The 13,355-nt window shown below is 40.4% G+C and overlaps 1 protein-coding gene across 1 annotated transcript; it reads left to right on the top strand.

The window, feature by feature from the left end:
* Nucleotides 1-3,250: 3,250 nt before the first annotated feature.
* Nucleotides 3,251-12,290, top strand: DEPDC7 (DEP domain containing 7). Its single transcript, XM_086749575.1, has 9 exons — nucleotides 3,251-3,323; nucleotides 5,657-6,044; nucleotides 8,044-8,174; nucleotides 9,083-9,272; nucleotides 9,967-10,181; nucleotides 11,248-11,390; nucleotides 11,590-11,715; nucleotides 11,817-11,895; nucleotides 12,076-12,290. The coding sequence occupies exons 1-9, from the start codon at nucleotides 3,251-3,253 to the stop codon at nucleotides 12,288-12,290; spliced, it is 1,560 nt and encodes a 519-aa protein (XP_086605701.1).
* The last annotated feature ends 1,065 nt before the right edge of the window (nucleotides 12,291-13,355 follow it).

Below are 13,355 nucleotides of genomic sequence, written 5' to 3'. Positions count from 1 at the left end.
CCTAGAATATCTGGAAATTACAGGGGCTCTCACATCCAAATACCGGTTGGCTGTCCAGGTTCCAAGTTCATTATGAAAAAGCTAGACAGCCCTTTACATAGAGGAATTAATCAGTTTCCCACTTTGTGATGAGACAAGTTTCCATTTTGCTTTCTCTCTCTCCATAATCGGAGAAGACCTGAATGCAAGTGACAGCCCACATTATCCATTATCATCATCTTTATCCTCAAGCCAACACTTAATTGACATGAGTAAGTTAATCAGATCCTGAGCAGTGACATGCCTGAAATTGTGGCTGTTGAATTTAAATTTTGCTGTTCCTCACGACGCAACTGTGCAAATTAGAACTCGGTTGCATAATTTGGTAAAAATGCATTTTAGTTACCATAACTAGATCACAAAATTTTCTGTGCAACTTCACATGATGTTATTGGATGGAAAGCCAACAGTGAAACTTTCCATATCATCAAACTTCCTTCACTGGTGCTGTTTACAATCTCCCTTGCAGACCTACACCCTACAGACCGGGTTTTATTATATTTACTTACAGTAGCATCTGTCACTGTATGTAGTCATATATTTTTCAGTAGAACTGCTTTTGGAGCAAGGTAACTGTTCCATGTGCATATAGGAATGCCACTAAGTTGGTCCTAGGTCTTTTGATGAATTAATTGTGCTAATTATGTCTTTGTAACTGGCATTCTCTTGTGCATTCTGTGTTCAACTTTATGGAGGTTAATCTGAGGAAGACGCTGTGGAAGGTGAAGCCAAATGAAGCATGTTGCACTTTTATCCTGAGATCTTTCCGCTGCAGTCTAAGGAATTACACCAGCTCATGACCACACTGGCTGCACGAGATTGCATTCTTTAAAATGACCGTATAAAAATATAAATAAATAATTACATACATATTGATAATTACATAAATGTATATCTGTGGTTTAGGAAAGCATTTTATAATAATGTTATTGTAAGAGATTCTAAAAGTTGTATAGTGTTTTTCAACATTTTTTGATACTGGATACTGTTCGACAACAGCTGGCTGATGAGCAAACAGCTACCATCTGCCTGTGGAGAAACGTGTTATGGTTGTGGTCACTGTGGGGAAATATGGAGGCAAAGGAAGAAATCCAAGGTAGACTGCTGATCACTTAGTAATAAAATACGAGAATAAATATCTTACAATCTTCTAGATTAGCGGCTCACAGTGTATTAGCAGTGGTTCACTGTTCCCTGCAAGCAGCATTTTGACAGATTCTCCTCTGATGTAAGGTGTAATGGTCTTATTAATTGATGGATACACCCCCTATTTGGAAATGTTTGTAGTCCTAAATTCTCTCAATATTATAGTGAACCATTGCAGAATTATTGACTGTGTCACTTTATTTCAACAGCTATACAAAAATAAATTATCTTTTAAAATTAACTCAGATATTTACTGCTTTGCAGTTAATATATTTTGGCTATATGTCAAAAAACTCTAGCATCAAAGTATTCCAAAAGTAGGGAATAATAAAGTAGTGTACCATGGAAATCCCCATTGACCCATGCATTGTATATTTTTTATTAGGTTCTTAATGGCAGCTGTCAAAACAAACGCTTGTGAGTCAGAACTTTTAACATCTTCCCATCTTCCCCTAAGAAAGAAATCTGTTTGTCACTTCCCATTGTTGAAAAACAATATGAACTTTCATTTTCAAAGGCTAGTACTTTGCTGCAGTCCTTTTTATCTGGAACAGGGAGTTAAAATTTCTTTGTCTGAAAAACTTAACAAGAACTTCCACTCTTAGAACTCCCTTATTAAATACTTTATTGCTCTGTCAGTGGAACATGAAGAAATGTTTGTTTGCCACAAGTTTGTGGTTTCTAGTTCCTTGTACCAATTTTTCAAGCTTAAAATGAAGTCCGTTGTATACGATCAACAAACTTGCAGTGCCCTACCTTTAAGTGTGACAAATGAGGGTAAAAGAAGGCTGACTTGAGCTTCAGTGGACAGCAGACGTCCTGCACTTAACACCTGCTTGCACAGAACTCCTTGTAGAACAGGCTGAAGTTTCACAGGGGTTTTGTTTACAAAACTACCATCAACAGTTGAATAATCTAAATCTACGTGAATTATATATCACTTGTAATATCTATATTATTTGGTCTTTAGTGCGCATTATGTACTTTTGATTTTGTGTATAATGGGGATCAGTTTGGCTTTGTGTCTGCTCCTATTGAAATCAATCCAAAAATATGATTGAATTTTAATGTTCTAATACACTTTCATTGAGTAAGAATCATCAAAATACTTAGTACTTAGTATAAAATGATGTTGGATCTCTCGGCTGTAGAAAAAAAAATTTATTACCCTCAGAGTAAATTTATTATGTCATTCAAATAAAAAAAAAAGGAGCCTACTGCAATCATAAACAGCTCCTATGAGACATAAAAGGGAAATTTCAACCCTGTGTGCTTGTTCAAGCCGCGTGCCCTGGTAATCAGCAAGGACACTGTTCAGTTGTTCATTCGTGGTCGCGTATGAGGCCTGTTCTTGGGTTAAAGAAGTAAAGCTGACCAGTTTAGTTTCTTTATATTATACAGTAAATAGGAGGAAAAAAATGCATTCTGTGCTGTAACAACAGGGGGTTATATCCTATTGCTAGGATTGCAGGGCAGGGTTTGCTGTAGGAAGCATCAGGGATTTTACAGCTCGGGTGTTTAGGTGCAGGCAGGGCTGTTCCCCGGTGTGAGGAGCGGTGCCCTCTCGCACCAGAACCAGAAAATGCAAAGTTCTTTGCTGCGTTTTCTCCCCGAAGACAGCCACTGTTTATATGCCTTGCTGATGTTTGCGTTCACAGAAAAGAAATCTTGTGAATTTGTCCAGCCGCGGGTCAGGCTGTGCCCGGTTGGTGGGTGGGCCTGGACGCAGCCCTGAGACGGGGGGCCTAGGCAGGCTTCGGCTGCTCCTTCCGCCGTGGCAGGCCCTTGGAAGGGCGGCGGGGCTGACCGCCGCCTCAGCCCCCCGCCCCGAGCCGCCATCTCCGCGGCCGCCTCCTTTGAGACGGCTCCCGCCTCGCGGCAGGCCCGCAGCGGCCCGGCGGCACGCGGGCAGCCGTTCAACCGCCGCCGCCGCCCCGCGCGCCCCGCCCGCCGGCCCTGGGCCCGACCAATGGGGGTGAGCGCGGGCGCGGTGGCCCCGCCCCTTGGCGGGCTACCTCTCCCCGCGGGCGGCGGGCGGGGCGGCAGTGTCGAGTCGTCGCCGGTCATGGCCACGGTGCGGGAGAAGGTGGCGGCTTTGAGCCTCAGTGCTGTCTGCAGCCCCGCTGTCAGGCCGCCGGGTACGGAGCGGGGCCAGGGAGGGGAGTGGGGTGCCCTCAGCCCAGACTCGGCGGGGACAGCGGGTGAGGTGAGGCGGAGCGGCCCCGCTGCGGGCTCGGAGCAGTCCCGCTCCACAGAGGTTCAGAAGCCGGCTGCTCTCCACTGCCGCCGCCGGTGGAGGGAGGCCTTTCCTCCGGGGAGGCCCCGTCCGGGCTTCGCGCCTGCCCCGCCGCCGCCCCGCACCGAGCTTGGCTGCGGTGGCGGAGCTTCGCTGCCGTGCGGCAGCCCCCGGCCCGGCTTGGGGGCTCGCGGCTGGCGCGGCGGCGGGAGCGCGGTGCCTGCCCGGTGCCTGTGGGGCTGCGGGAGGGACAGGGAGAGTCGAGCAGCCGGCTCTGTCCCAAGAGCCAGCTAAAAAGCAGGTGGCTCCTTAATGCAACGTAAAGGGCTGGAGGTGCTTGTTGAGAACAGTTTCTGGTTTTTTTTCCTACCTCGAGCACCTTAACGTTGTGAAACCTTATAACCTTAATGCTGCGCCACTAAAAAAGATTTTTGAGGAGTGTGTGTGGAAGGAAGAGGTGATAAAGCAGTGGTTTAGTAGAATTACTGCAGGTAGTATGCGTTAGTACTTATTTTACTATCAGAAACCAGCGTCGGTGTATGTTTCATGGTGTTGCGTTTGAGGGTTTTTTTTTGGTTTGGTTTGGTTTTTTTGTCTGTTTTCTTCTTTCCAAACGGGCTAGGCAGCGATCAAAACATAGAGCTGGAAGGAAATTCTGTATTCTGTTGTGTTTGTTCTGTCTACGTGAAGGTGCCATCAGGTTAAAGTATCAGCAAGTGCCTGCTTTGTCTGTTTTACACTTTTAAAGTTTTGGAAACTGGAGATTCTGACAGAAGTCTGGTTCAATGCCTTGTGTTAAAAAGCTGCTTTTTTTTTTTTTTCTGATGTAAATCTTTTCAGAAAACAGGAGTCTAATTGATAATGGCTCTGAAGATAAATGTTGCTGTCCTTTATAACAGTGTTGATACATTCAGATGCTATTATTGTGTTCCCTGCTTTTTTTTCCCCCAGTCTTTACTTCCCTCCCCAACTTTCCTCCTGCCTCCCTCTCCCTGCCAACTTGCTAATTTCTGGGCTCTCTGGTAGATGGGAATCAGCTGGAAATTCTGGTGCCTAAAATTGGAATACAATTCTCTAATGCCACTTCAGACTGAACAGCAAAAAATACCTCCTGCATCTTCTTTGTGGAAAATGTTAATGGTAATATGTTCCAGAATGAGTTGCATGTTGTTGGTTTTTTTTTCTTTTTTCTTTTTTTCTTTTTTTTTTTTTCAAACACTGCATCATACTGTTAATTCATTTGGTTTGAGGTCTGTTATAACCCCAGATGGTTTTCTGTAGGATTGCTGCCAATTCCTCATTCTGTATTTTGTCCTTCAGCTTTTGATTTCTCTCCTCTTCCTCTGCTTTCTGTCCTAATAAATTATTAATCTGATTTACTGAGAAACACATATTCTAATTGTAGCCTCCCTGGTGGCTGCAACTCTTCCCAGTTAGGTGCCACCTGCAAACTTTACAAGTGTATTCTGTATTTTTAAGTCCTTGTGGAGGCTGAGTCTAGCCTCTGGCCAAAACGTTAGCTGCTAGCATGCTATTCTTAATCAGATTGGTAAATGAGTAATAGTTCTGTGGTTATATTGGGGGAGGGAAGACTGGTTGGCTCAAGGAAGTAACATTGAGTACACAAAGTTTAAATCTCAGTTGGAGCTGTGGTGGTAGAAGGCTGTTCTGTGGGGTAAGTGTCGAGTGAGTGGTGTCTCAAGAAAATTCTTGATCTTGCTAGTGATATGCTAAGCACTGATAGCAGGTAGCTTGTGTGTACGCACAGTCCTGTAGGAAACAAGGTTCTGGTGTGTCTCTTCATCCCTGCTTCCCTCTTCCACTGCCTAGCTGTAAAGTTTTGTCAGTGTTAGTAGAGGAACTGGGGAGTTACAAGTGCAAACAGCTAGCTTTTGGCTACGGGAACATACGTGCTTAGGAGTAGGTTCAGTAAGTGTAACCAAGAGGTGATGGAGGAGCATGCAAAAGGATAATGCCGCAAAGGGGCACGCTGGAGAAGTAGAAACTCCTGGTTGCAAAGCTTGCGGCTGATGTGAGAGTAAGTTACATGGTTACAATGCAGACAGACTTGCTAAGAAAGTAACAAAATGTTAATATGTGACCAACTCAAGCTAAACTGGAAGTCTCAAAGACTTTTAAATCCTTAAAAGATTCATGAAAGCTAGTAGCCAGAAAGGGGGCAGTTCTTTTCTAATTGCAGCATGAATTCAGTCTTTATGCTTTCTCTGTTCTTAGGCTTTAGCTTGGCACAGAAACCTTTTGGAGCAACATATGTCTGGAGCAGTATTATCAATGCACTTCAAACTCAAGTGGAAGTGAAAAAGCGCCGCCAGAACCTGAAGTGCTATCATGACTGTTTTATTGGTTCAGATGCAGTGGATGTTGTCTTTGCCCATCTTCTACAGAACAAGTATTTTGGGGATGTCGATATTTCCCGTGCTAAAATAGTGCGTGTATGTCAAGCACTGATGGATTACAAAGTATTTGAGGCTGTTTCAACTAGGGTTTTCGGAAAAGACAAACGGTCTGTATTTGAAGACAGTAGCAGTAGCCTCTACAGATTTACAAATGTCTCAAACCAAACAGAACTTGATAAAGATTACCAGCAGTGTACACCACAAAGGTTAGTACATAATGGAACATGAAGATAATTTTTTTTTTACAGTAGGAAAATGTTATGTATTCTAAGGGAGAGAAGGGAAAACTGTCATACAATTACAGGACCTAGGGGGAAAAAGTGGATACTGTACGGATGTTTGTGGGTGCAAGATAAATAGGAAACAACAATTTGAAGTGAGTAAATCATTCAGCCTGTGTAGTTACTTGTTTTCTGTGTGTGTTATCACAGTGCCTTGGGGGGAGGGTGGTAGGAGGCTAAAAATTAAATTACATTTAATTTAATTACAGATACTGATCTAAGCCATTGGGCTGTAAACCAATATAACCAACTGGAATTCAGGCACATCAGATTGTTGCATTGCATTAGCCTATCTTTAGTTACTGCACACCTAGCTCTGGCGTAAGCCAGTAATCCATCCAGTTTTTAAGGAAAAAACAGGTAAAAATTGCGTTCTTCTTTCATCATCTTAGCTTCACTACACTTCAAATTTAGCTTTTTGAAATGTCTTCAGCTGTTTCTTTGTGTGCATGTGACTTTTGCCTAGGCGAGATAGCAGACTATTATACTGTTATGGTATTGCGTACCATCATAGAACCAGAGGGAAGTGGGCAATTGTGAGGCTTTGTTTCCCTGTCTCTTCAGGAGTGGGCACAGAAGGCCCTGGTGCTAACTAAACCACCACAAAACAGAACACACTGCTGTGTAGATGACACTTTGCCAAATAACTTCCCTTAAACAGTTTTTGTCAGGTGTTTCATCTCTGAACATATTCTTACAGGAAACTACCTTTATGTAATTATTGCAATAGTTCTAGCAATACACACTTTTGAAAATTGCAAGTAGTATTGACCTAAAAAGAAAATACCTTATGTGATTCATGTGTTCATGAGAGTAGCAAATATGAACCTAAGTGAGTCAACCCAACTGACTAGAAAAATATAGAAGCAGAGATTAAAAATAGATAGTTCCTTGGTCCTGCTTCTCCCTCCTCTTCTTCCCCTCCCTCTCAACTAGCTCTTGTTCTGTCCTAAAGTAAACTGTGAAAAGTCTTTGGAAAGGGGAAGATTTGTGAGAAATAAAAAAACACTCTAATCAACTGTGATATTTAAAAATATATTAATCACAAGAGCTGTTAAAGCAAGACTTAGAATATATTGGACAAACAGTTATGAAACACGGTCATTCATGTTCTATTAGTGCAGAATTGGTGTGTTTTTCTTCTGGGCAGGGCACAGATCCATTGGATCACACTTCTTCCTTTAGTGAAAGGAATATGTCTGATACATACAGCTTGTCACGTACATAGCGAAGATAGTGAACATCAAAAGGATTTTGCAGTGCCCTAAAACAAAGAAGCTATGGAAATTGAAATTAAACAAATATGCTTGGAGAAGTAGTAATTTTGTGGCTGGGGTTATGCTAGCTACAGATAGCATATGAAAGCAGTTATGAGAAGAACCGGCTAACACACAGAAACGGGTGACAACTTTGTGAAGCCTTCCACTAATTGATGGCATGAACAACCCACATAATTTTAGGAGTGGTGTTGCTACAGAGCAAACACCCTCAAGGTTTTTCAAGAACAGCTTTTAATTTTTGTCCTCTCTTTGCCACAGGAATAATGTTTTAAAATGCTGGAGGTCTTGAGGGGAGAATTTTGTTTAGGTTTTTAAAAGTTTCCCCTCCTTAACAATTTCCTCTTAGATTTTTCTCATGTAGTCGAGGTAGCTTGCTGATACCAGTTCCAAGAGAGGAACTATGCACTTGTGCGCAACTGTTGCAAATAATTCTTGAAGGTGTCATATGTTCTCCTGTGTGACTTGGGCAGAGAAAGTGATAGGGTGGAGGAGGGGGGAAGATTAAAAAATGTTTTATCTATATATTTATATAATCTCGGACAGTTATACATATCTATATGTTACATGATGTATTTGGTTATTAATATATATGGATATATAAATATATATATTAAAACCCCCCTTTTTTTTTTTTTAAATCTCAGACATGAGAAGAGCATGTTGTTTCACTCTACTCCTGTCAAACCAGAAAGCTTGGAGGATCTCTGGGAAAACCTCAGTTTAAAGCCTGCAAATACCCCTCAAGTAAACATCTCTGATAGTTTGTCCCGTCGAGGTAAGACAAATAATGTCTCGGTCCTTTTTTTTTGTGGGAAAAGGAAGATAATAACTGTAGGAGTGGACAGGTTTATGCCTGTCAGATTGGAGAGGGAGTCAAACTGACTCTAATAGTATTTTGTTTTGAACACCATGTCGTAATATAGACAAACTATATTTGTTGCAGGCTTACTTTTTACCTTTTTATTTCGTCAGACATGACCTGTTATCTCTAGTTGAAATAGATCAGTGTTGAATTTTGTGGAGAAGAATGCACAATTGTAGAGTTTTATTTGAGTTCAGAACTTTCTTCAAAATATTCAATTACCTGCACTACTTCTGTGCTTGACTTAATTATCGCCAATAGTCTACTGTTAGCTAAAACTCTTCCCTAGCTTTTTTTTAACTGTGTGTCTGCAGCATCCAGCGCTCCTTCACTATTTTGGGAAACTGTTCTTGACAATTCATGTCTTTTTTTTTTCCTCAGACTAGACTATGATCTAATGTGTTTTTTTCCTTTGGTTAAAGATGCTGATGCATCCTAGAAACTCTCAAAACTCAAGCTAGATAATAATTGTGGAAGCTGGAATAAGGGTAGTGTCACTGTTACACTTTTAAAATCCCATATCTAGAACAAAGATTGCTTGCAAGTTAGAACACAAAGAATATAAACCACTTCAGACTTATCCAAAAAGCAGTTCTGACACTTGTAATTAACTAAACAAATGGCTAATTCTTTCCTTTTGCTGTGATAAAATGCACTTAAAGCTGATAAGGGTCACACTCTCTGCCACTGTAAATCTTTATTTTGGTAAAATTTATCTGTTAGATGAGGACTGACGGGAGGATGAGAAGTTGTCTTTTTCATAATCTCTCTTTTTGCACATGCTGAATCCCCATGTGCTTTGTTTATTCCACCCTTCCTAGTTATTAATGAAGTATGGCAAGAACAAACAATTGCTCGTCTGCTGCAGCTTGTAGACCTTCCACTCCTTGAGTCTTTACTTGAGCACCAAGAGATCAAACCTCAGCTTCCACAACCAAGGAAGGGAACTGAATATGTCATCACAAGTAACTACCTAGACAGAGAGATTCTCAAGGCTTTCAGTGACTCGCAGTAAGTATACACCACTCACCTCTGCAACTCTGAAAAACGTTCTGCTTTCAGTACCACAGAAAAGACGCGAGTAGGCATTTTTCTCTGTTAGACTTGTCTGAATTAATTAGTAAATAGCAATTGCTAAGCTCTAAACCAAAAGTAGTTGAGATGGCAACTGCTGAACACTGGAAGGGTTTTTGAATGCAATTATAGTATTTGATAGTATTCAGAGGGGAAATTGTTTACTGCATTGAGGGAAAAATAGAGCATTTTCCTTAAAAAATACCTGTGAGGGAAGCTTAGTTTCTCCTACTATATTAAAAAAGCCAAGAACACTGAGCCTGAAACTGTATATAAATATCATTAAAAACATAATCTGAAAAACTTTTGCCAATCTGAATCAGATCAAGGTTTCTGTTTATCTAGCAATAATTACATCCTTGTCATACAGTAGACTAACTTCAGCTTTGCTTGTGACTGTTTACCTGTGTGTGTTCCTAATTCTTCAACTTAAGTACGCAACAAAGAGGTATATGGCTATAATCTCCCTGAGTGTGTCAGAAAAAGTGTCTTTTTTTTTTTTGGGGGGGGGGAGTGAAGTACCTACACATGCAGTGAGAAACCATTCTACTTACTCTCTGAAAAACAATGCAGCCAACTCTGAAAGGCATCAGTAAGTAATGCCACAAAATTAAACCACTCTGTCTTCTAGAACAGACGAATGGCTCTCAGCAGCAATAGATTGCTTGGAATATCTTCCAGATCATATGGTGGTAGATATTAGCAGAAACTTGCCTGATCAACCGGATAAAGCAGACACATGGAAACTACTGCTGTTTGAAAATATTGGTAGATACTACAGCCAAAAAAAGGAGCCACTGTTAAGCCATGCATCTGAGATTCATTCAGGAATTGCAGAACTATTGGGTAAGTAATATAAAGCTGTGTTCCTAAGCTATATGAGCTGACAAACTGGGTATTTGCTACAGGAGCCAAGTTAAAGGTTGACTTCTGCAAGGTGGTGGTGTTTGTTTTGTTTTGGTTTTTTTTGTTGTTGTTGTTTTTTTTTTTTCTTTCTAGTCATGAAGGCTGTGCTTTGAAACTTTGGTCCTGACTGCATGCAGTTCTGTAGTTTGTGTTCAGGTCTGTGTAGAATGGCTGTGAAACTGGAGTGCTATAATTTGGTAGTAGCTGGTATCCCTGGAAATTAACTATCTATAGGAAATTAAATATAAATATGGCCTAATATTAAATATTTAGGCCATAAGATCTGAAGTTAAAGCTGTATGGACACTTTGTATCCCATTCACAACTCTCTCTTCTTGTCCATAGAAATGTGCATTTCTTAAATGTCATGTTTAGACAGCATTTTAGAAAGCTTTTGGTATTTCAGTCATCAATTGATACCTCGTCCCTATTCTCCTTATTTTTCATCCTTCTCTGCCTTGATTATTCTTATTCCATGTTGGTAGGAATATTGTGCATTTATAACCCATTCCTCCTCCCTACATGATAAAGGGGGGCTACTAGTACAACCTACTTCATGCAAATAATTCAGACATCTAAAATGGGTATTCTGCATAGTAAGACCAGTTAAATTAAAACTTAGCAAAGCTCTACAAAATGGTTTGCAATTAATACATCAAGCTAAGCCATTTTTCTAGGATGTTTTCCTCATTTTTGGAGGGATTACTATTTCTACAACAAGAGATCATTCATTTTTGTAACAGATCCAGTTTCTTTTTTCAGTATTTCACATGCCATTCAAGATGGCTGAACTGTAATTTAACTTAATTGAAAGTGAGTTTTCTTAAATATCAGGCTAAAAGCCTGGGTGTAGGCTGTTCTCAGATTGTATGTAAACAGCTCTCCTCAGTCTGTGAGAAAATTTTGTGAGGATGAGTTGCTTTGTTTGACCAGTTCTGTTTAGCTGTTTTATTGTAACATTTATTTAAATAAATATGGCAATAGATACCTTTTTATCTCTCCCTAGTGAATGGGAAGATGGAGCAATCTTTAGAAGCTGTTCAACTCTATTTGAAACTTCTAGACAGCCAAGTCAGGGAGGAGTTCAGAAGACTGCTGTACTTTATGGCTGTTGCAGCACATAATTCTGAGCTCAAACTACAGAAGGAGGTAAATGCATACTTAACAGTTACAAGTTGCTTTACACTTACAAAATCTAGAGGTCCCAGATACTGGTCAGAAACACATTTGTAGCTTAAATATGTGACTACAGGAAAAGCAAGGACTCTAGAAGAACAACAGCAATGTCCTTCTTAAAAGCGGGAGACTAATTATCCTCTTCTAATCGTTATTGCACATTGTCCTTTAGAGTGACAACAGGATGGTTGTGAAAAGAACGTTCTCTAAAGCTATTATCAACAATAAAACCTTATCCAGAGGGAAAACTGACCTCCTGATCTTGTTCCTTGTGGATCACCAAAAAGATGTATTAAAGGTAAGTGCTAGAAAATAACCAGGTTTTTGTTATCTTGTATGCTTGTGCAGAATTGCCTTTTTCTAAGCTGCTGTTTGACTGATCTTCTCTTTCTATTCAAGATTCCAGGGACACTGCATAAAATGGTCAGCAATAAACTGATGGCTTTGCAGAAAGGCCAAGATCCTAGTAAGATAGCAGGTAACAGTGTAAACTGAACTTATTCTTGTAATGCACCCAGATGAGAAATAGAAGGCACTGGGATGATGCAAAAAGACTTGCTGTGACAATGATGAATTTGACTCTAAAGGAGGACACATCTGTAGGATCTTGAGGGTGGTTGGCTGTGCTGGTAACTGTGTGTCTCATGTTTCCTTTTAGGCTATACCTTTTGCCAAAAACTTGATGAAAGAGAGTATCGCTCCAATACAGAGAAGACTACAAAAGATGAGCTATTGTCTCTATTGAAAGCTATTGATGAAGATTCAAAGCTCTCTGACAAAGAGAGAAAGAGGCTGCTAGGTCAGTTTCACAGTAGTAATCCAAGTATTTTTATGCAATATTTTGGAGACAGAGTTACTAATATGTGTGTGTGATTTTTTTTTTTTTAATGTAGATTACCTTCTATACTCTAGCATTGAGAACGCTAATATATTTGTAAGTCTTTTGTATTTCATGTATCTAATAAAATTATTTTGTGGAAATGGATGGAATTTATACTATTATTACCAAAGCCAATGGTACCCAAGTTTAGCCTGTACTTATAGTTTAGCTTTACTCAATCTTAATTGCTGTAGGGTCAAAATAATCCTTTTTTTTCCTCACCTGAAGCCAAGTCTGTTGAGTCCATCTATTCAAATATCAAAATTAAGATGGGAAACACCTCTCCATGAGTATGATCTCTCTGCTGGCTTTTGCCCCAGCACTGAATTTTATGCTGAGCAGTTTTTCTAATTGGCCTTGTATTATGTGATTCCATCACGTAGCATTGATCTTTAACTTGCTGTGTAACGGACAGAGCTGAATAACATAATCTGCTTGATTATTCCCCAGCTTTTCTTCAAGCTTGCCAGCTAACTATGTTGTGTATGTACATGACAAATTACTACGCTGTTTTAAGCTAAAATGGCACCATATTGAGGAATTGCCAGGGAAGATGACTTCCCCCCCCCCCCCCCCCCCCCCCCCCACATGAATACTACTTTGTACCCTGAACTCCCATTGACTCTCCTGGGATGGTAAAGATATTCTAGATTTTTAAGTTAGTCTGGCTTTGGTTGCCACAGAACATACTGCTTATGGCTTGTTATCTTCATCTCTGCAGTGTTTTGCTTTGTCTGTAAGTCTTATTGATGTCACCAGCTGTGATTAGAAAAGAGCTGGAACAAATGAAAGGCCTCTGGGTTTTCTGATGGCTGTAATTTTATCTATGCCTAGTCTACGGTAGAAATGCCAAGCTGTGCAACACAGGCAGTTGCAAGCAGGGAAACATACAGGATGAACAGAGATCTAATTTTGATTATTGCGGAGTTATCTTTGGGATGATAATGGCAAAACTTAATTAGCGTTACTTTTGCAAGAAATCACAAATTTTGTTCCATACATTGTGTTGTTAGAGCTCTTTTTTTTTTTTTTTTGGGAGGGGGGTAAGCTAGTTTAAT

Source organism: Chlamydotis macqueenii, chromosome 5 (assembly GCF_036417535.1).
Source record: "Chlamydotis macqueenii isolate bChlMac1 chromosome 5, bChlMac1.mat, whole genome shotgun sequence".
Taxonomy (NCBI): Eukaryota; Metazoa; Chordata; class Aves; order Otidiformes; family Otididae; genus Chlamydotis; species Chlamydotis macqueenii.
Note: the sequence above shows the minus strand (reverse complement) of the source record. Positions and strands in the feature narration are given on the sequence as shown.